The sequence below is a fragment of the Podospora pseudocomata genome, chromosome 3 (genome assembly GCF_035222375.1).
Source record: "Podospora pseudocomata strain CBS 415.72m chromosome 3, whole genome shotgun sequence".
Lineage (NCBI taxonomy): Eukaryota > Fungi > Ascomycota > Sordariomycetes > Sordariales > Podosporaceae > Podospora > Podospora pseudocomata.
In genome coordinates, this window is record NC_085887.1 from 126,880 (window position 1) to 147,335 (window position 20,456).

The window sequence follows — 20,456 nt, forward strand, 5'->3', positions numbered from 1 at the left end:
AATGGAGGGGCACAAGTGGGAGGTGGTTTTCCGTATCATACCCTTTTGCACCACACTTTCCTTTTTCTTTTTTTTTCTTTCCTTTCACCGGATTGGAATAGGATAAAATCATTTCACAATGGGGTCACAAAACGGCGATACCCCCGTTTCCTCCTTGCCTGAGCTTTTGGAGCAAGGCAAATACCTCGAGGTTTTGCTGTCTGAACCAGGCAAAGCGCTGATTCGGAGCTATGTCCACCAGCAGCAGTCGCCATCACCACCACCACAGGACCAGAATCACAACAGCAACAGCAAAATTGTCGGACTAGCCGCTTTTAACGCTTTCTTGCAGGGGAATGTCACCGGCCCTGTGCTTGACGACACCCTCCTCTCCCGGGTCGAGAAAGCGTTTGGGACGACGGAGAATGAGAGGAAGGATCTCGCGAGGAGATGCCTGGCGGAGCTGCAGGTGGATGGGGTGGGGGTGTACGCGTATGTCCCGCTGTTGGAACTTTTTGGGTTGGCGAGGTGGGTTTTGTTGGGGTTGGGCGATGATGAGAAGGAGAGGTTGAGGGTGAATGTCTGGCATTACAAGCTCTTGACGGAGCCGAGTTTGGGGAGCGGGAGCAGTTTCAACAAGGGGTTGCAGTGGTGTGAGGTGCCCAGTTTGAGGGCGGAGATTGAGCGGGCGCTGGAGGGGGGGCAGGAAAAGGACGGGGAGGCGTTGGTCGAGAGGGCCATGGTCTGGATTATGCTTGGGCAGGAGAAGAAGGCTAGGAGGGTGCTGGAGGAGGCGAGGAGGGAGAGGGGGTTTGTTTATACGCTTACTGGAGCTTTGGGTAAGAGGACGAAGTTTCAGGAGAGGAGCACGAGTCAACTTGTTGTTTTGGCGAGGAGTAAGGGGGCGTTTGAGAGCGGGGGTGGGGAGGTGAGGCCCGAGGGGCTGAAGTTGAATGATGATACTTTGCTGGAGGAGTTGAAGTTTGATAAAGAGGGGGGAGAGACGGATATCGGGGAGAGGGATGATGAGAAGGAGGATGTGCCGGTGGAGTTGAGGGATATCAAACCGGATGAGCAGCCGCAGCTCGCGCCGCTGGATCAGATTATCTTGTTGGCGGAGGCTACGCTCAAAGATGCGTTCTCACCGGCGGACACTTTGACCTCGGAGGAGGTGTTGCCTTTTGCGGTGAGGGTCATCTCGGATCAGGGCAAGACAAACTGGCAGATTTATACGCATGCGCTGCTGGTGAGGTCGAGGATTGAGGTGCACAGGAGCAGGACGATGGAGAGAGGGGTGCTGCAGATGCAGGCGGTGGTGGATCAGGTCGTTGTTGATACCACACAGCCGGAGCGTGCCCAGACGCAAGAGGAGAAGGAGGGAGAGGAGGAGAATGGGGTACCGGAAATCAAGGTCTCTGTGCATGGCGACGAAGCTGCCCCCGTCGACAACAAGCCAAAATCTTTCTTCCCCGCCGCCAAACCGTCAGAGACAGCACCTCCAGAAGTCAGATTGCGGTACATTCACACGCTGAGCTCGCCACCACGATGGCATCTGGAGTCAGAGCTGGCCTACTCCTGGGCTGGTGTCGGATCGCTGGTGTCCGCCATGGAGATCTTCAAGCGCCTTCGCCTGTGGGCAGAGGTGGCACTTTGCTATGCCAGTAATGCCGCGAGGGAAGACGAAGGCGGGCGCGGAAAGGATGGAGAGGCCAGGGCAAAGGCTATCCTCCGGTGGAGGCTATTCAACAAGACGGGAACCGCCCCTGAGAACTCGGAGCAAGACGCAGACGAGGAAGACGTGGACCTTGACAAGATCAGAGAGGCCGACTACCACGGCCCCCAGCGGACGCCACCGCCCTCCAACGCCCCTCGCCTGTGGTGTCTTCTTGGAGACCTTGAGAACGAAAAGAAATACTACGAGCGGGCCTGGGAGATTTCGGGTCAACGATATGCCAGAGCCCAAAAGTCGTTGGGAGAATACTACTTGCAACAAAAGGATCTGCTCAGCGCCCGAGATGCGTACAAACAGGCGGTGCACGTCAACAGGCTGAGCAACGAGTTGTGGAACCGTCTGGGAGACATCAGCTTGCGCATGGGAGAGTTTGCCGATGCCGCTGAGGCGTTTAGCAGAGCCATCTCGTCCTCCGACTCCAATGGCGGCGAGGATGCCAGGACGTGGAGTAACCTCGGCAGCGCCTTTTACAGTCTCTATGTCGAGCGGGTCAAGGAGTTGAGGCAGCAAAACGAGAACGGCGTGTCAGCCGAGTCAGCCGCTGTCCCTGGTGATGATGAAGACGAGGAGACGGTTGAGAAGAAGGAGGCAAAGGACCCAAAGACTTTGCTGACCCAGTCGTTGCATGCCTACAAGAAGGGGGCTTCGATTTCGCATGACAACTGGCGCATCTGGGACAATGTTATTACCCTGGCCTCTCGGCTGCGACCGATTGCTGTCCAGGAGGTTCTTCTCGGCTTGCAGCATGTGGTTAGGATCAGGAAGAGCGAGGACGCGGTTGATGTTGATGTTTTGAGGCTACTGCTCAACGAGGCTGTGTTGTCTGTGGAGAAGCCGGCTGGAATGGGCATCTACGACCCCCCTCGTGGATCGACCGAGAGAGCGGTGGTGCAGTTCTTGGAGACGTCGATTGTTCCCCTGATTACGGCCCGTTCTGAGTTCTGGGAGCTCATCACCAGAGAGCGAGTTTGGAAGAGAGACTTTGCGGGCGCCATTGACGCGGCTGAAAAGGCCTGGCGCGCTGCCATGGGTGGTGCTGGCGGTGGCTTGCTCCCCGGTTCCAGCAGCACAGGGCCTGATGGGAAGAGCAGGAACTGGTTGGAGGACAAGGATGCGTGGGCCCTTGTTGTCGAGAGAACAGATGAATTGGTCTCGGTCCTCGAGAACTATGGCGAGGAGGTTCCCGAAATCGGGGGCAAGTGGAAAGGCAAGGCTCGGTTGGCCGTCAGAAGTGTCATGGGCAAGGGCAAAGAGGCCTGGGAGGACACGGAAGAGTGGGATAGACTCAAGGGCTTGCTGGAGGGACTAAAGTAGGTAGAGCGGAACCTCGAAATAAAAGATAAGATTTGTGAGCACTTTTTCTTGTTGTCTCGAGATCGGCCTTTGCCATCTCCAATTCATACTCGTACACAAAACTCATTCATACACCAACGCTGAACCCGAACGACCCGTCGAACACATCTGCCTTGGCTGCTTCGATAGCACTTGCTCTCATCCCCCTGAGATCATGGAAGCTTGGCACCCTGTTGGGCTCATAGAACGTGAGCAGGTTGGTCATGTCTTCGTCCGTCATCTCACACATCTCCTCCCAGCTGTACCTGTCGCTCACGTCCTTCATCCAGGACATGCGCTTGGGGCCCTCCTCGGGTTCGGGCGCAACCTGGCGCAGCTTGACGCGCAGCTCGCCAATGGCCTCAATGGCCCTCCCAGCATTGGACGGCAGCTGCTTCGCAATGAAGCGTCTGATCATGCTCGCCAGCCTCGGCCCCTTGCCATTGGTGGACACCATGATCTGTAGCGGTCCATCGCGGTGCACGCTGCCAAAGTAAAAGTCGCACTCGGGCGGGACATCGGCAATGTTGGCCACCAGGCGCTTCTGCTTGCACAGCTTCCAGATCTGGGTCGAGGCGGCAGGATCGTCGATGGCTACGAGGACCATAGACCAGTCCTTGTCGTCGAGGTCCGAGGGGAGGAAGATCCGGTCGACGTGGGTTACCTGCTTTTGGGCGACACGGTACGAGACTTCGGCGTTCAGGCCGCTCGAGGGACAGATGACGGTGACGACGGCATCGGCGTTGAGGAGGTGGACAATCCGTCCTGCTGCTACCTGGGGAGATGTTGTGAGATATTGTACAGCATAGAAACAAAAGGCAATAGATGTCACGCACCTCACCGCCGCCGATGACAAGGACAGGTTTGCCCTTGACCTGCCATGCAATCATCAGGCTCCCGCCGCCCTGGATGGCGGGGTACTTTTCCTGCGGTCGTGATTCAGCCATGCCGCCGTGTGTCTTTGCGGTCGCGACGATGGCGATGGAAGCACGGAAGGGGTTGGCAGCAGAAAAGAAGACATGGCGATGGCGAGATGGGTGGAAAAGCAGACGAGATCGAAAGCGCCATTCAAGAGTCACGATTGGTCCCGTCCCCAGGGCATCCCCGGCCCCTCCACCGCTTTCTTTCTTTTTCCGTGATGGTTACTAGGGACCCTGTGGACCTATCGATAAGCCTTACGGATAGGTAATGGCACCTGGGAATCCTTGAGCACTGGGACACGGCAACCGTGCAGCCCGCACTTGCAGTGCAGCACACAGCACACCCTGCCCTGGAGCTGCAGCTGCAACCGTGCCTGAGGTCCATCCTGCTACAGAGTACCTAGGCCCGGCATCCCCAACACCCGACCCCGACCCCGACCCCGACCAACAGGAACAAGCACCTCAGCATCATGCCCGTTCCTGGGCTCTCCAACATCGCATTGCCAGCAACGATACCTTATCGCTATAGGGCTAGCATCGCCGCCCACTCGGCCCTCAGGCGTGCGACGGGCAGCATCAGCATCACCGACATAGGCACCGCAACATGTCGGCGCCCCGGAGGCTGGGAGGTGGCCGCATCCTGGGCAGCGGCAGCAAGGGGCTCGCCCCGCCCTCGTCGTCATCCTCGACTCCCGCTCCAGGAGGTGCCAACCCACGACGGGCCAGCGCCAACACAGCTCGCGCCGTGAGCCCATTCCCGCCCTCGGAAAGCAGTGTTAGCGTCGGCTCGTATCATTCGAGACTCTCGTCTCCCAACTCCCTCTCGCCGCCTTTGTCCAGCACGCTTCCGCCCTTCGCCCAGGATCTCGTCTCCCATGTCAGTCTCGCCGGTCCCTCGAACCGCGCCTCCAGCAGCGGAGGGCTGGTTTGCCCAATATGCAACGAGGAAATGGTTACTCTGCTCCAGCTCAACCGCCACCTAGACGACGTGCACCAGGAGCTCCCCGAGGCCGAGCAGGACGAGGTCAAATCGTGGTTCGACAAGCAGGTGCTCAAAGCCAAGCGGTTCCAGCCGCTGTCTCTGATCAACCAGAAGCTACGCGGCATGGACGTGTTCGAGTCCAACGAAAGCCAACCTGTCTCAGCGCCGGCAGCCCCCGGCCGGATTGCAGAAACTGTTGTCGATCCCGAGGAGCTGGTGACGAGGAAACACTGGCAGAGGCCATCGGGCAACGACACATGCACAGACCCGACATGCGATAGGAAATTGGGACCGCTGAGCGGCAGCGTAAATTGCAGGAAGTGCGGGAGGTTGTTCTGCGAGGAGCACACAATGTACCAAATGAAGCTGTCGAGGTCAGCCAACCACGAACCGGTCCGGGGCATCTGGTGTCGCGTGTGCGAGACGTGCTACAAGTCGAGGGGGGGCTACAATGACCACAATGGTGTTTCACGAGACCATACGACGGACTTTGCTGCCGTGCGTGCCAGGAAGGTGGAGAGGCAACGCCTCGAGGTCCAGAGGCTGGAGAAGAGGTTGACCAAGCTGACTAGGCTGTTGGCCGAGGGGCCTCAGGACGCGGGTGTCAACTCCGCGTTGCTATCACCGCTCGGCGGGGCAAAACACATCAGAAAGACTATTGAGCAATCTGTGGTGGCTTGGGAAGAAGATGCGTCTGTGGCGAGGTGCCCGTTCTGCAAGCAAGAGTTTCGGTCTTGGACGTTTAGGAGGCATCACTGCAGGATATGTGGCAGGGTTGTGTGTGCGGATCCGGCGACGGGGTGTTCGAGTGAGATTGGATTCAATGTCGCAACCCGCATGTGCTTGCTCGTCCGATGGCTCAAGAATCTGTGCTAACTGTTCGGCAGCAACCGCTTTGCCCGCAGCCGAGAAGCCAACCGGTGGTGGCCATGTCAGTGTCGATGTCAGGATGTGCTGCGACTGCAAGACGACCATCTTCTCACACCGAGATTTTACTGATTCGATTACCCACAAGCCTTCGGATCAGATCGCGTACGAGAACCTACGCCAGTTTGAGCTGGGCATCCGAAATATGATGCCAAAATTCCACAAAGCACTGATAGCATTGCAGCCGCCTGACGATAACAGCAACAAACCACCGCCAACACACGCCGAGATCCAGCACGCTGCCAGCATTCGCAAGCGCCTCACATACTCGTTTCGCCAATATGGCGAGGCAGCAAAGCGCATTCAGAACATGCCCACCGACAGCCCTACGCAACGGATGCTTCAACAAAAGATTTATGCCGCTGCTTCGGCCTTCATGCACACCAATATGCTTCCCCTGAAGAGCCTGCCATCTATTTTGAAAGCCAGCGGGCCGGGCCACCGGCGCTTGCTCTCCAACGGGCCGTCGCACTCGCCCCTGCGAAACGGCGAGTCGGCCACATTCGATGCCGAAACTTCCAGCGTGGGAGGGGCGAGCGAGGTCAGCACCGCCGTGTCGGCTCTCGAGACAGAGGAGAAGGAGGCAAAGGAGAAGCTGATTGTCTTGGAGGAGCAGCGGTTTATGGTGCTCGAGATGCTCAATCATGCAAGGGCGGCGAGGAGATTCGAGGAGGTCACGGCGTTGACCAAGAACATCGAGGAGCTGGACAGGGAAATTGAAGGCTCAAAACGAACTGTGGCCGATGTTGCGGAGAAGTTCCAGGGGCTTTATGTTGGAGGAGCATGAGGCGGCGACAGAGAGGAAGGATGAGTATTTAGCGGGCATGGCTCGGAGTTTGGGAGTCATCTTTTGTGCCAAGGACAGCTGGTTGGAACGAACCAAAACATGGGAATATCAATCTACGCTTCGGATATTCATCGCAAGCCCGGGGCGATCTTGGCTTGTCGATGTCAAGCAGACCCCACTGCTGTCTTTTCGAGCTCAAAAGAGCGGTTGACAGACGGGGTGGCACTGTCACGGCTAGGTCAAGACACAAGCTCAAACTGTTCATGGCGCACGAACGCGGCGTCTGTCCGTCTGCCCAAATTAGCGGCCAACCAGACTGCAACCTCCGGAGCTAAACATCCCGGACACAACTATCTGGCCTGTTTTCCGTTCTTGCCACCGTCTACGTATACTTTTGCATCCCCAAAACCGAAGGCAAGACCCTGGAGGACCTGGCGTGCCTCTTGGCCCACGGCGTAGGCCACTGCCGCCAGTTTGCCTGGCAGGCGCCCGAGACCGATGTTGGTCGGCTGGCTGAGATTGACGAGCAGAGACACGGGGTTAAGAACAGGGAGTTCCTTCGGAGAGAGGAGGCGTACAACAGGAGGAGGGCCTGGAGGTTTGTCCGTGTTTGAGTCCGTGGTCAAGTCTCGCGAGTGGACGACGTTCAAGGACTGGGTATCGAGGTGTCTGTCTCGCCGGACGAGGCCGGGGGAAAAGGTTATGTCTCCTGGGCTGCCCCAGGGTTCTTGTGCCTCTGCTACTTCTTCTGCTTCTGTTTCGAGACGGACGTCGGTGGATGGCAAGACGAATGTGGTTTGCGAGTCGTTCGCCACGGGTCTGGAAGAGCGGTATGGCGAGGATCAGGCAAGCAGATCACGAAAGAGCTTCATCTTTAGTGTCATCGGGAAGGGGAGGCGGGCGTCCAGCGTGGCGCTTGATGGGTCCATTGCTAGCTCGCCTCGGGATGGTAGTGCGGCAGGTTCGGTGTTTTGGAGCACAACTTAGTGGGAGAGCACTGGTTCAGGATGGTGGTGATCTGCCAACTCCTTCCTCAAATCCTTTGCAGCCGGGCCACCAGATGGCAACGGCGGCCCATTCTGACGTGGAGGATGCCTCGTCGGAAGGAGCGGTGTCACCTTGCACGCTAGTTCCTCCCAGCGGTAAGAAGCAGAATTTGCCCCTTGCTGTCGTGATTGCAGAAAGTGGTTTTGTAAAACAAGGGGTGGATGGAAATTGACTGCTTAGATTGATGGAATGGCCCATCGTGGCTGACTTCGGCGGTAAAATAATTGACCACTGTTGGATACTTACCTATCACACAAAGGCCCGTGACTCGTGATTCTCTTGCCTCTAAAGGAAAAGGAAAAGAAAAAGGGGAAGAAGGAAAAGGAAAAGGAAAAGGGGAAGAAGGAGAAGGAGAAGGAGAGAGAGGACGGGCGTCTGGGCAATCGTGATAGGGTTAGGGTTATACACCAGAGATGTCAGTGTCACCCCGCCAAAGTGACCAGTTGATGGATGGAATCGAGGAGGCCAAACTCTGAGCAATATTCACCAAAACACATCTTCAACAGTGCCTTCACGCGCCGGTTACCAGTCTCCATCATCCATTCACATTATTTTTCAGTCACTGTGATTCCCCATCATCTTCCGACGCGACAAAATGCCACCCTCACCCCGCCCACCATATCCCCCGCCGCCAATCCAGACCACTCCAACATCACAATCTCCACCTCCCCAACCGACGACTACCGCCCCAGGTACAGATTCTACAACAACACCTTCTCCCTCCACCGCGTCTCCCCTCTCTATTTGGGACCTGAGCCCGACCACAGCGGCGGCGCCGACCCTCCCCCCACCACCATTGGCCCAGCCCAGCTCCGCCTCGTCGCCCAGCGACTGCGGGATGTGCTTGTCGGGGATGTCGCCCGAGGCGTGGAGGTCGGTTTCACAGCTGCAGACAGCGACAGCGCCAGCAAGATAGCCAACAGCATGGGCAGCCTCGAGGTGGTGGTGGTGAGACCTGTAGAGGCGGCTGATTTGCTCGATGTGAGTCTGGAAAAGATGAAGGATCAGTACCGGCAGGACGAAGGGAGCCAAGAGCTGGCGCGTTCGTGGCGCGCGCTGGAGGCGAGGGTCAAGGGGAAGCTGGGGTTGGCGATAGAGCTGGTGTATGAGCATTCGATGGGCCTGGCGTTTCTCTTGCCTGACCTGTCCAAGTCGTCGGCGTTGACGCCTGGTGCGGCGGATGATGAGACGGGGACGGGCCGGTTTCTGTGGCTGCCGGTCATGTTGACGAGGATGCCTGCTCCGGTCAGGGTGGCGGTGACGCAGTTTTTGGAGAGGGAGTTTGACTGCAAGATTAGTCCGACCAGGTTTGGGACCAGGACGATGGTGGGGGGGTTGGAGAGGTGGATGGAGACGTTGGAGAGGAACAAGAAGGAGCAGGAGAAGGATCTGCTTGTGGCGGTGGGGTTTAACACTGTAGCGATGATGCCGAGGCAGATGGTGGCGGTGGAGGGGGGGAGGGAGGAGTTGAACAAGCCGGGCTTGGCTACGATTGATGTCATTCTTCCGTGGCGCAAACTGGTCCCGTTTTGGAAGCGCGGGAAGGAGATGGAGGAGGGGGAGATGCGGAGGAGGTATGAAGAGGGGGGTGTGGAATACAAGGCTTCGGCTGTCACGTTGGCCGGCAAACAGGGGATGAGGGAGGAGGGATGGGGGTGGAGGAGCGAGGTTCACCAGCCTTTCCTTGAGGCTCTGTCAATGTACACCAAGAGAACCATCGCGATGGGACTGTTTCATCCAGCGGTGCGGATCGTCAAGGTTGGCTGCTCGGGATTCACGGCGGCCGAGGGAAGATTGAAGATCTTTCCTACGATGGACAGGGCCGGGGTGGTAGACTTGTTGGCTATGTTATGTGAGAAGGCTGTTTCGCAGCAGCGTTGAGCGAGTGACAGAACGGCGGTACGGGGAGTGGAATTGTATTTTTCTGCGCTGACTGATGAGGATTTGTTTCGGAACACCAGCGTCATGGTGCAGCGTCAAAGGTGCAGCGTCAAATGTATTTGATTTTCAGTTTCAGGCATAAGAAAAGAGATGTCAAGATGAGACACGGTCATTCCAACATCCTTTTTATTTATGACTGCTAACTCGAGTGATCCTACAGAAAAGCTCTTGCAACCTCCAGGAATGGTCGTCTATCTCATGAACCCCCTCTTGCCGTCACCATCAGCATCCTTCATGGGGTTCAGCCGGTCGAGCAAGCTGGGCTTCGCCTTCTCCGTGTTGATGCTGCTCGAGCCAAGACCGGTCGTGCCAGTAGTGCTGGAAATGTTCTCTTCGGACGAGGACATGGACGAAGAAGAAGAAATGCCTGATGTACCAGTGGTGGCAGTGCTTCTGCTGGTGCTCGAGGTCATCTTGTTGGGAGCGGGTCCGCTGCCAATCTCGTGGCCGCAGCCCTGCTGATGCACGCCCTTGGGGCAGCCCTCAAAGGCACCGTAGCGCTCGGAGCTTCCTCCCAAAGCACCACCCTGCTGCTTGAATTCTTTCATCGACATGGCCGGTAGAGTGGTGGTGCCGTGGTGCTTGGCCTGCTCGTGGTGGACCTCGTGGATGGGCACCGTGGTGTGGACCACTGAGGGTTGGATGGTCTCCTTGTGGATCACAGGTTGAACCGTCTCGTGGACGTGGCTGCGATGACGAGTCAGTTGGGCTGTTGCTGCAGGCGGGATGTGGGGAAAACATACTGATGAACCTGCTCGCCCTGAACGACGGGGGCGTGGCTCTGCGTGTGGGTGGTGCCCGTGACGGTGCGCTCATCTTTGATCTTGCCGGCCTCGGCTCTCAAGGCTCTCTCGGTGGCCTCGTTGTCGCGGTTGTCGAACTCGCGGTTGACGACCTTGCCGCGGTTGTGGATGTGCTGCTCGGGAAGGACTTCGGTGTCGTGGATGGGCTGGACCTTGCGATGGTAGTGGTCCTGGTGGACCTCCTTGTCGATGGCGGTGTTGATCTCCTCGTGCTGGGTTGGGCGGACGGTTTCCTTCTTCACGGCGGGTGCGACCCGCTCCTCGACGGTGGTGTCGTGGTGACCTGCCTTGGAGACGAACTCGTCGACGGCTTGCTTTGCTCGATCCATGTTGGTGAGTTGTTTGTTTCGGAAAGAGAGCTGAGGGTAAATTGGTGTGGGGAAGTTGATGGGTTGCAATAGACGGATCATGGATGGTGGGATGGAGTTCTTATAAGGTAACTCGCTACGGGTAGAACCTGGGGCTGGGGGGCATTGTCAATGGTGACGTTGGTCGATGACCTCAACCGTCATTGCTAGTGACGTTGACTCGTCTCCCATCTTGCTCGGACTCTGTGGCAGACTAGGTTCGATGTGTTGAGCAGATGCTGGCCATCTGATCATACATTACATGGTGTAGGTTCGCGGTTCGGGAGTCGTCGGAGGAAACGGTCCTCATCAACAAGGTAGTAAGGGTGGTGTGTTGGAGCCAACATGGCCAACCAGTCTCCAGCAAACCCAACGATCGAGAGATCGGCGGATCGCCCGTATCCTCGTGCCTTAGTCCCGGGTCCAGACTCACAGGGCTATTCCTGGTTGATTGGTTGCAGTAAGGGGGGGGGGTGCTAGCCACTGCATCACCACACACCTCCAGCACAAAGATGGAAGCTATGGCCACGCATGACGCTGTCCAGTGGATCAACAACGCTTACACGCGGGGAGAACCTCCAATCATGACGTTTAGCCTCTTCCAGATGGATACGCTACGATATGTGCTCGGGGAAGATCCGATCTCAGAGAGCATGGCAACCTACGGCAAGCTATGGCAATGTCCGTTGAACGCCGGCTTCTACCACGACCTAGTCTAGCTTCATCCACCTCAGCTCCCCCCTTCATCGTGAAACATGCTCTCGTGTCGGTCTACTTTGGCAGTATAAGCACCAGTTCAAACTTGGGGAATCAATATGGGACAGAAGAGCAGTTGCCTCACGCACAAACATACCGGTTTAGGAACCGCATCGGCCGAACAGTATCGCCAGCCTGAGAACGGCACAGCCCAGGACCTTCTCAAGGATATCGCCCGGAAAAGCAAGCTCCAGGCTCGCGGGATGTCGGGGAAATGTCAAGATGGCGAGGCTGGCACCGGGAGCTCGATGCACGTAGCGGAGCAGAATGGAAACGCGGTTGGCGAGAGTGCATCAACAAAGCGGTTGAGGATCACCTCAACTGAAGATACTGATACGGAGACAACTGTTACTGCGCGTAAGTTTGTCCCATTCTGTCATCATAAAAATTGCATGTGGCTGACAGTGTGCGCACCGCTTGTTATCTAGCCGTCGTTCAAGAGGTCGTGAAACCCCACGTCCACGAGATTCGACAAGAGGAAATCCATCGCGACATTCATGTACACACAAACCACACCATTATCCAGCCTGTCTACGATCTCGAAGCTCTACCACCGCGGCACTTTGTCCCCGACGAGACTGGAAAGCTGGTTGAGGTCAGCGAGTCAGACCTACCCGCCTGCACGGGACGAAATGCCCAATGGCACATCGCGGCTGGTCCCGTCCCCGACAAAACCAAGAGCAAGCAGGCTCTCGGGACGGCGGCGATTACCAAAACCGGGTCACCCAATAGCACCAGCGGGGCCGTGAACGACTCGGACACTTCCTCGTCGACGGATTCCGTGCCCGTGATGGAGGTTGGCCAGCAAGAAGAAGCGGTAAGAATGATGACAACCCCCCTATGATTGCGAGAAAAGACTCAACATCTGACTCGCAGTATTGCCTCGCTCCCGAGCATCAGACGCCAATTGTGCAGAAGGCTGCCGTACCAAGGTCAACAACGACGCAAGCCAATGAAGGTACGACAAAGAAAACCTCTCGACTGCCGAAACCGTCGACTGCGGGTCAAACAACAACGGTGGCTGCAAAGTAGCAAAGCCTGAGCTGCATTTGTGTCCATCTATGAGTGTTGCGGGAAGTCTTTGTCATTGGTTGCCTATGTCTTTCTTTTGTTGTCAAAGTATGTTGGTCAAAGACACGGCGATTGTCAGTTAGTGGCTTGTTATTAAGCTTGGTGAGAGATGATTCAAGTTAGGAATGGTGGAAATTTAGGCGTGTCCAAGGTAGATACCTCCCTACAGCTAGGTACATGATTCTCTTTAAAGAAATAGAAAATGGATATGGGTAGTGATTTTCCAGTCATGATCACAGTTGTGTATGGGAGCCAATATCATGCTTGATGATAAAAGCTGAGATATAATGATGCGATTTGTGTCTACGGTAGGTGCGTCAGTTAAGGTACCTAAGTAGGTAGCTATTGTACTTAGTCTGGGCATCAGCATGTGGTAGCTAAGTATTTCAGATTGTCCTTGATAGAACTTTGGCACAATTCTCAACTCATGTAATGGCTAGAATAAAAGCAACGAGTCGTCGTCGTCGCCGTTGAGGTGGACATTTCCTGTTGCCTCCAGCCCCTCATAGTCACGACACCTCCCTGTAGCACCCACTCCACATTGAAGCATGCGATTAAGTTATTCTCATGCTTCTCTTCGATCATCAAATAGCCTAGAACTTCCTTTTGGCACAGTTCCATCACCACACGTCACTAATGTCGTGTTGGAACAGCACAACCTCTATTCACCTCGGGTCTGGTAAACTTGTCACCCCGTCGACTGCATCAAGTCAAGTTTCCGAGTGTCGAAGTGAGGTGGAGAACAAGGAGAAAATTGATCAGTTTTGAATACCATACCTGTTCAAAATGAATCCCTTCGCACAAAGACCAAAAGCCAAAAGCGTCACTCCCTCTTTATTCATGAAGGCTGCTCGATCTGTGACATTTCTACATTGTTGTGAGCCTTCAGAGGATTTATATATGTCACAATGCCTCAGGGCCATCGTAACTGGGTGTAACTACCTCATCTGCTTGAATCCTGAGCAAACGGCCTTTTCGACATTCTTGTGCTCTTGCTTGGGAGGCATACCGATTGGACCTGCGTTGGCCCACCTACACCTACCCATTGTTGCTTAGGCACACTATCGATTTTAAATTTGCCAGAATGCTCGACTTCACCGACGAAGATGATTCGTACTGGTGGGCCAGATCGCCAGGCGACCTACAGATCTTTGATGTGCCTGACGTGCCGGTGCCCACCCTCAACATTCATCCGATTCTTTACGAGTATGAATACGACAAGTGGATGGAAAGGGTGGGAGCTATACCGGAAGCTGTAGTCGACCTTGACCCAAACTACAAGCCGTTACCCCCGAGAGATCTCGCGCCGGAACTTATGACGGTTCTGAGGTTCGGCAGAACACCAACTTGGCCAGACCTCTGGCGGGACGCGATCTCATCGCCCTACTTCGCTTGGCCAAACTACAAGCCCTGTCTGGGCGGCCCGATAACCTGCTTCACTTGTCTCAAGCCCCTGGACATCCCGTATGCCCAGGAGCCGGAGGGTGCCTTCGGAAACTATGACGGTGAGGCACCATTCGAAGATGCCGTGATCGTCGAGGGATGCTCTCATATAATGGGCGCCGATTGCCTCCAGGCGTGGTTGAAATCCAAATACCCAAACGATGGCCAAAAGGACTTTTACCGTTGGGTCCGCGGCGAGATCATGCTAGGCGAATGGGATGAAGACTTTCAACAAAGAATCAAACCCTATCACGAGAACCCGGCCCTGCGGAGAACTATCGAACCTGGTTGCCCCATATGTGCTGCTCCCCAAACAATCGACACAAACTATGGCACAGAAACCATGGATCGCAGCGCCGTGACCTTCAAGTTCCCCAACATTAAACGCATCAACGTGCAGTGCATTCGGTCGTATGCCGAAATGACCGAAAACGACATGCTCGTTGCTGGGTTTCCCTGGATTGTACTGTGGTCCAAGAAGAGCTATCGCGAGGAAGTGGAAAGGCAAGGAGTCTACTTTAGAACCATATTAGAACAGCATGAACAGCTGGGTTGCGAAACACACCCGGACGTCCCCGGCGGGCCTTACAATGCCCTGGACTACGCCTATTTGAGGAACAAGGCCTACGAACGTGTGCTCATGCTCCACGTGGGAGAGTTGCTTTATCAAGATCACCTGTGGAGATCACAGAACCCACACGCGGATGTTGGCTCGGGCTCGGACGAGGATATGATGGATGTAGATTATGACGACAATAATCCACCGCCGCCGGGGGGGGGAGGGCCTGGCGCTGGAAACCGTCAACAGCCACGAACACCACCGAACCGGCAACCGCGACCACCAGTGGTGCATCGACCGCCGCCGCCGGCAAACCCACCGAACCCGGGCCTGGCGCGGCCGCCGATTGTCCCACGGTGGTTGAAACAAAGCAAGCGCAATCCCAACCCCCATCCAAGGCCGCTGGATCCAAACGAGCCGGCACCACCGCCAGTCCTTCCGGCGCCGGACCCCTGGCCCCTGGACTACGACACTCCGGAAGAGCTGAACCCCCTTCGGTGTCCCTGGTGCGGCAGAGACGATTTCAAAAAAGTCACCGAAAGGCGCAAGCACGAGTACAGGTTTCATAACCGCCCTGACCTGGGAATGGCGGGAAGGCTAGCTCGAGATGACCGTCGCGCTGCAAGGAAAGACGCAGCAGACATGCTTCGAGCAGCGCGTCGACTGCAAGAACTTCAGGCAGCGGACCCACCGCAAGGGGATGAGCAACAACTTCGACAAGCGCAGCAAGCCTGGCTGGATGCGCGGAGACCACTGCGACCTGGGACGCAGCCGGATTCACCGCAACCGCCAGGAGAGGCGAGGACAGGCAGCCCGGCAGTGGAACGTGCAGAGCGACTGAGAGCCTTCTGGTTGGAACGTGCACAGCAGGATGAACAACAACGTGAGGAGTATAAGGCTAAGATACAGCGCGAAGCTACACGACGTGAGCTGGAACCACATGAAGAACTGTGGCTGCAAGGGGGTCGGGCTGAAGAGGCACTTGTAGCTGCCCGGGTTGGCCGGGAACAGCAGCAGCAGCGGTTCGGGGCAGGAAGGGCTGAAGCAACAATTTTAGCTGTGCGGCGGCAGCAGCAGCAGCAGCAGCAGACACCAGAGCCCGAATCACCGCCTGACGATATATACGGCGTATCACCTCGCAGGTCGTGAGGTAAGGTAGGTATACAGAACAGATGTCACATATCCGCTTGCTTGTTTAGCATGAATTCAACAAGGCCTGCCGCAGAAAAAGGGCGTATTTAGCCAAAAGCAAACATGTGCCGCGTCTTCCCCACAAAATGGACGTCGAAATGCCGTGTTCCAAACCACCATGCCAAGGATCACCATGTGTAAAAGCTCCGATTGGCTGGACTGATCGGGAACTGACATCTCAGATATAGCGGCTTTGCGGGGAAGTCGATCCATTGATTATTTCCCAGAGACACGAGCCGTCAGGGTTTACCGTCTGGGGTGTTCCGGCTAAGGGGGAGATCCCAGGTGATTAGAGGTACCTTACCTAGGCAGGCGGAGGGCCGATGTTGTCATCAACCGTGGAGTTTACAACAGCTGGGAAGATGAACATACTCACCAATATGCTATGAATACTCGACATAAAGACATAAGAACTAAAGAACACTGGTAGGTGGGTACCTATGAAGGGAACAGTGAAAAGAGGACCTACCGTCAAAAAGGTTGACAGGTGACCTAACATCTAAGGGGCGATGGGAAAGACATGTAATTAACATCAACACAACCTCGGCAATCATCCGCCGAGAAGATTACCCTTTGAGCGTTCAGCCACCCGTCCATCCGGACCCGGTCGAGGGGATCTTCAACATCATCTCTGTCTATAAAAATCCTCTCGTTCGCCCCCAATTGAATGGGCTCTGAAGGTGTCAGCAATGAGCCGAGCCTCGACCCGTCACCAACCTGTGCTCCTCTCATACCGCCTCTCAAAATGAAGGTCTCAACCATCACCCTCCCTATGCTGGCCAGCCTGGCCATCGCCAACCCAGTCGAGCTCACCGAGCGACAATCCTGCCCCCCAATCCACATCTTCGGCGCCCGCGAGACCACAGTCCCCCAAGGCTATGGAACCTCCCAGGGGCTAGTCAACATGGTAGCACAGGCCTACCCCGGCGCCACGCGGGAAGCGATCGTCTATCCCGCCTGCGGTGGGCAATCCCAATGCGGCGGTGTGAGCTACGAGAATTCTGCTCGCCAGGGGACCGCCGCCGTGGTCCGCGCCGTTACAACCCTCAACCAGCGGTGCCCCGACACTAAGATCGTCCTGATCGGATACTCCCAGGGCGGTCAGATCATGGACGGCGCGCTCTGCGGCGGGGCGGGCGCTACCCTCACGGGTGCTCCTCTTGCTGCCGTCAAGGCGGCTATTTTCATGGGCGATCCGATGTATAACCAGGGGTTGCCGTACAATGTTGGGACTTGCAGGGCTAGAGGGGTAGGTATCGCCCTTTGTATCTGTCGGTATGTTGGAGGTGCTGACGAGAATTGCGCAACAGTTTGCCGGCCGACCCAACGGCTTCCAGTGCTCTCCGGGCAACCCGGCAATCATCCAGTCGTACTGCGACTCGACCGACCCGTATTGCTGCACTGGCAACGACGCCAACTCGCATCAGCAGTATGTCAACAAGTACGGGCAGCAGGCCTTGGCTTTCATCCGTCGCCAGCTGGATGCTGCGTAAGTTGTTGGCCGTGGCTTGGCATCAAAAAGGGGTTCAGGGGGGTTACAAACAGTAGGGTTAGGATAGCCTAAAATACCTATCACATTTCAGGAAAGCTTCTCTGTGATTGCCCTGGTGAACGATACGTATATTTACCTCTTTCGGGAGCCTGATGTAAACAAAATGCCATTGTTGTTTTATCATGATGACGAAACTCGATGCTTAACAGACCTGAGGGCGCCTGAAAACCCTAACCCTCTTTCCAACCAAATGCCTCAGCTGGGTCAACAGTCAACATACGAACAAAGAAACCTCATGGGTCCAGTGATTGGCTCCCAAATTCAACATGAGAATACGGAGATAGCTCCGAAAGAGGTTTACTCGCTTGGCAAGAAAGAAACCCGCATCCGGATTGTCAACACCAGTCTGGCCGCAACCAGGTGGTGGCTCTCATCGTGGTAGATGTAAAACAGGACCAGTAGAAGATGAGTTTCTTTATTTGAGAGACATAAATCCCGGAGCCAATTCTTGTCTATGCCTCGGTTTGGACCATTTGCTTACCCCGTCAACTCGCAAAACAAGACAGCACTGAGCGAGCTCTCTCGAGCCATTCACATCGAGCAAAAGTCCGAGTCTCGTACCATCCTCAATAGCAAAAATGGGAGCCACATCCAGAGTTCTCCTCGTCCTATGCCGTCTAGGCGAACTCGTCTGCGGAGCCGTCGTTCTCGGTCTTCTGGGGCAGGCCTTCTCCTTGATCAACGACGCCGGCGTGCTCGAGCCCGAGGGGCGACTGATCTACACCGCTGTCGTGGCCTCTCTGACGATACTTGACTCGTTAATATTTATCGTCCCGTTTGCGTACTCGTACTGGTCATTTTTACTGGACTTTATCCTGGTTGTCCTGTGGATTGTGGCTTTTGGGCTGCTCGAGTCGGTGAGTTGAACCAGAATGAATCTGAAAGATGAATATACTGACAGGCGTTGCAAACGAAGCTTACCGGCATCCACACCTGCTCCTCCTTCTGGTTTAACAACTACTGGGGTTATTACTGGGGCAGGTGGTATGTCCGCGGCCCACCTGGCATTGACATCAACTGGACGGGCTGCAACGTGTGGAGGACGGTCTTGGCCTTCAGCTTCATCGTCTCGATGATTTACCTTGCCAATGGCTTCTTGGTGAGTGCCTCCTGCCTACCTACTTTTCGCTGCCTTGTCTCGCACGTTGACTGACCGACACAGGGTGTGTACTGGACTCTGGAGTACGGCAACATCAGAACAAGGTCCAAGGGCTTCTTTGAGTAAGTTCGGCTTCTATACAGCCTTCGCATTCTGCCTAATTTGAAACTTTCGCTGACCAACATCTGCACAGACGCAAAAGAGGATTGGGTGGCGATACTGGCAGCGCCAGTGGACATCTTATCAAGGAGGGTGGCCCTGGGATCACGCAGACTCCTGTTCAGCATCGCAATGGCGTTATGGGGGCTGGACTGAACAATGCCGCCCCTGCAACTCCGGTCATCACATTGCCAGCTGATACCGCAGACCCGGCTGCAAGAGTGTAGACGATCGAAGGCTGCGGGAAGGGGGTTTTGAGACGGCGAGCTCGTGGTTCGACGGTTATGTATCACGGCCGTCAATTTCATACGTCGAAAGCCTTGCATATGGTGTACCAGATTAATCAGATATGATCAAGGCGATATATGGAATGGGTTCAAACCTGACACTTTGCAGTGAGAATGAATAGATTGGATCACGAAGAAGAGGGTTGTTCATATGAGTCACCATATCTGGTTCATCTCTTCCAGTTTTGGTCAGAAGTGGACGCACTGTCATGTTCCATTTCAATCTGGAACCTGATGAAACAAATAAGTTGCCCCCAGAGATCAGGTAAGACTCGGGTGACAACCAGCTGCCTTGTCGTTGTCAATGCGCGTAGGCAGGCCCTACAAATCTACAGCAGAAATAGGCTCAGTGCACCTTCAACACCAGTCCTGGGTCTTGACTTTATTCACTAATTGTACATCAAGGTTCATGCCTGTTAGGCTAGCATAGCACCATCCCATCTGCTAGGTAGGTAAAAACCCAGGGGCTACTCCACACCACTCCACAGACATTGACACATTAACACATTACAGTCATTACCCCCTCTTTCCAAATCCCCCTCCTAATCCACCTTCATTGCCTATCAGACTTCTTCTACCTTTTACCAAGTACCGAACGAGATAAATCAAGATAATAATAACAAGGTACCTGTGACATGCCACTTCTAAACCAAGCCTGACATCTTTGTTGACTTTCACTGTGGCAACTTTAGTAACCTGCCTGATTGGGCGTCGTATTCACAATGATATAAAAGATCGCCCAGGCAAGTACCGCAACAACCCAAAATCTCGGTGTAATCCACGGCTTTCCACCCCCACCACAAGTGTGTAACGGTGACATCGCCCAAGACAAAAAACGTTGTCTGTGATGATCCAAAACACCACCATAAAGTGGCGTCAAACAAAAGCATGTGGCAACTCCAGGACGGTTAGACGCATAGCCATGATCGAGGTGTCAATCTACCTACCTTACCTACCTCTTCCCTTCATCACGAACAAGAGACACCACAACCTGCAACCCACAGTCGTTTGATCAGAATTAACATTTACCTGGTATCCAAAATCCAAACATGCCTATCAAAAACTAATGCTATCCAAAAAAAAAGAAAAAAAAAAAAAAAAAAAAAAAAAAGCAAAAGGGTATATTTGTAGCAGACAGACACACCTTTCTCTTGGCACCAACAAACCTAAAGCCTGCAAGAGCAAAGATTACTTTCCGCCAGAAAATAACATGCACATCCGCCATCCAACCAAAAAGCATGGTGTGAAAAGGCCTCCAAGATACTTGAAAACAACAAGAAGCCCTGACAAATTTCCACCAGAAACAGAAAAAGATGCTCTACTAATGAAAATGCGTTCGCGCGCATGTGCGTGTGTGTTGCTCCGCCAGCTCCCAAAGTTACCCATGCCCAAGAGTCCTTTTTGATAACCGATACATGGAGTCCCAGGTTCCCTACCTAGGTACCTACCATCCAACCCATTTCACCGACACCAGAAACAAAACAAGAAGGGAAAAAAAAACAAGGAAAAACAAAAACAAGAAACGCAGGAAACCAAAACAAG

At 54.9% G+C, this 20,456-nt stretch overlaps 11 protein-coding genes across 11 annotated transcripts; 8 read left to right on the top strand and 3 right to left on the bottom strand.

Annotated features, from left to right (window-relative positions):
• Positions 1 to 118: 118 nt before the first annotated feature.
• QC762_300320 (uncharacterized protein) lies at positions 119 to 3,025 on the top strand (the record flags this gene model as incomplete). Its single annotated transcript, XM_062888345.1, has 1 exon — positions 119 to 3,025. The coding sequence occupies one exon, from the start codon at positions 119 to 121 to the stop codon at positions 3,023 to 3,025; it is 2,907 nt and encodes a 968-aa protein (XP_062744177.1).
• A 49-nt stretch (positions 3,026 to 3,074) lies between these two features.
• On the bottom strand, positions 3,075 to 4,192 carry MET8 (Bifunctional dehydrogenase and ferrochelatase). The gene is made up of 2 exons (XM_062888346.1): positions 3,880 to 4,192; positions 3,075 to 3,818 (listed from the first exon to the last, which is right to left on the bottom strand). Exons 1-2 carry the CDS (start codon positions 3,988 to 3,990, stop codon positions 3,132 to 3,134), a joined length of 798 nt encoding a protein of 265 aa, XP_062744178.1. The 5' UTR covers positions 3,991 to 4,192; the 3' UTR covers positions 3,075 to 3,131.
• Positions 4,193 to 4,567: 375 nt separating this feature from the next.
• Positions 4,568 to 6,659, top strand: PEP7 (carboxypeptidase Y-deficient; the record flags this gene model as incomplete). Its single annotated transcript, XM_062888347.1, has 2 exons — positions 4,568 to 5,780; positions 5,833 to 6,659. 2 exons carry the CDS (start codon positions 4,568 to 4,570, stop codon positions 6,657 to 6,659), a joined length of 2,040 nt encoding a protein of 679 aa, XP_062744179.1.
• A 1,497-nt stretch (positions 6,660 to 8,156) lies between these two features.
• QC762_300350 (uncharacterized protein) lies at positions 8,157 to 9,587 on the top strand (the record flags this gene model as incomplete). The annotated part of the gene is made up of 1 exon (XM_062888348.1): positions 8,157 to 9,587. One exon carries the CDS (start codon positions 8,157 to 8,159, stop codon positions 9,585 to 9,587), a length of 1,431 nt encoding a protein of 476 aa, XP_062744180.1.
• Positions 9,588 to 9,689: 102 nt separating this feature from the next.
• Positions 9,690 to 11,204, bottom strand: QC762_300360 (uncharacterized protein). Its single transcript, XM_062888349.1, has 2 exons — positions 10,391 to 11,204; positions 9,690 to 10,334 (listed from the first exon to the last, which is right to left on the bottom strand). Exons 1-2 carry the CDS (start codon positions 10,858 to 10,860, stop codon positions 9,839 to 9,841), a joined length of 966 nt encoding a protein of 321 aa, XP_062744181.1. The 5' UTR covers positions 10,861 to 11,204; the 3' UTR covers positions 9,690 to 9,838.
• Positions 11,143 to 11,516, top strand: QC762_0047610 (uncharacterized protein; the record flags this gene model as incomplete). The annotated part of the gene is made up of 2 exons (XM_062883440.1): positions 11,143 to 11,195; positions 11,303 to 11,516. The coding sequence occupies 2 exons, from the start codon at positions 11,143 to 11,145 to the stop codon at positions 11,514 to 11,516; spliced, it is 267 nt and encodes an 88-aa protein (XP_062744182.1).
• Positions 11,517 to 11,612: 96 nt separating this feature from the next.
• Positions 11,613 to 12,877, top strand: QC762_300365 (uncharacterized protein; the record flags this gene model as incomplete). Its single annotated transcript, XM_062888350.1, has 3 exons — positions 11,613 to 11,910; positions 11,982 to 12,370; positions 12,454 to 12,877. The coding sequence occupies 3 exons, from the start codon at positions 11,613 to 11,615 to the stop codon at positions 12,583 to 12,585; spliced, it is 819 nt and encodes a 272-aa protein (XP_062744183.1). The 3' UTR covers positions 12,586 to 12,877.
• An 831-nt stretch (positions 12,878 to 13,708) lies between these two features.
• On the top strand, positions 13,709 to 15,775 carry QC762_300370 (uncharacterized protein; the record flags this gene model as incomplete). The annotated part of the gene is made up of 1 exon (XM_062888351.1): positions 13,709 to 15,775. One exon carries the CDS (start codon positions 13,709 to 13,711, stop codon positions 15,773 to 15,775), a length of 2,067 nt encoding a protein of 688 aa, XP_062744184.1.
• A 436-nt stretch (positions 15,776 to 16,211) lies between these two features.
• On the top strand, positions 16,212 to 17,403 carry QC762_300380 (uncharacterized protein). Its single transcript, XM_062888352.1, has 2 exons — positions 16,212 to 17,066; positions 17,128 to 17,403. Exons 1-2 carry the CDS (start codon positions 16,485 to 16,487, stop codon positions 17,308 to 17,310), a joined length of 765 nt encoding a protein of 254 aa, XP_062744185.1. The 5' UTR covers positions 16,212 to 16,484; the 3' UTR covers positions 17,311 to 17,403.
• A 401-nt stretch (positions 17,404 to 17,804) lies between these two features.
• QC762_300385 (uncharacterized protein) lies at positions 17,805 to 18,854 on the top strand (the record flags this gene model as incomplete). Its single annotated transcript, XM_062888353.1, has 4 exons — positions 17,805 to 18,226; positions 18,271 to 18,468; positions 18,532 to 18,590; positions 18,662 to 18,854. Exons 1-4 carry the CDS (start codon positions 17,948 to 17,950, stop codon positions 18,852 to 18,854), a joined length of 729 nt encoding a protein of 242 aa, XP_062744186.1. The 5' UTR covers positions 17,805 to 17,947.
• Positions 18,855 to 19,983: 1,129 nt separating this feature from the next.
• QC762_300390 (uncharacterized protein) lies at positions 19,984 to 20,154 on the bottom strand (the record flags this gene model as incomplete). The annotated part of the gene is made up of 1 exon (XM_062888354.1): positions 19,984 to 20,154. The coding sequence occupies one exon, from the start codon at positions 20,152 to 20,154 to the stop codon at positions 19,984 to 19,986; it is 171 nt and encodes a 56-aa protein (XP_062744187.1).
• Positions 20,155 to 20,456: the final 302 nt, after the last annotated feature.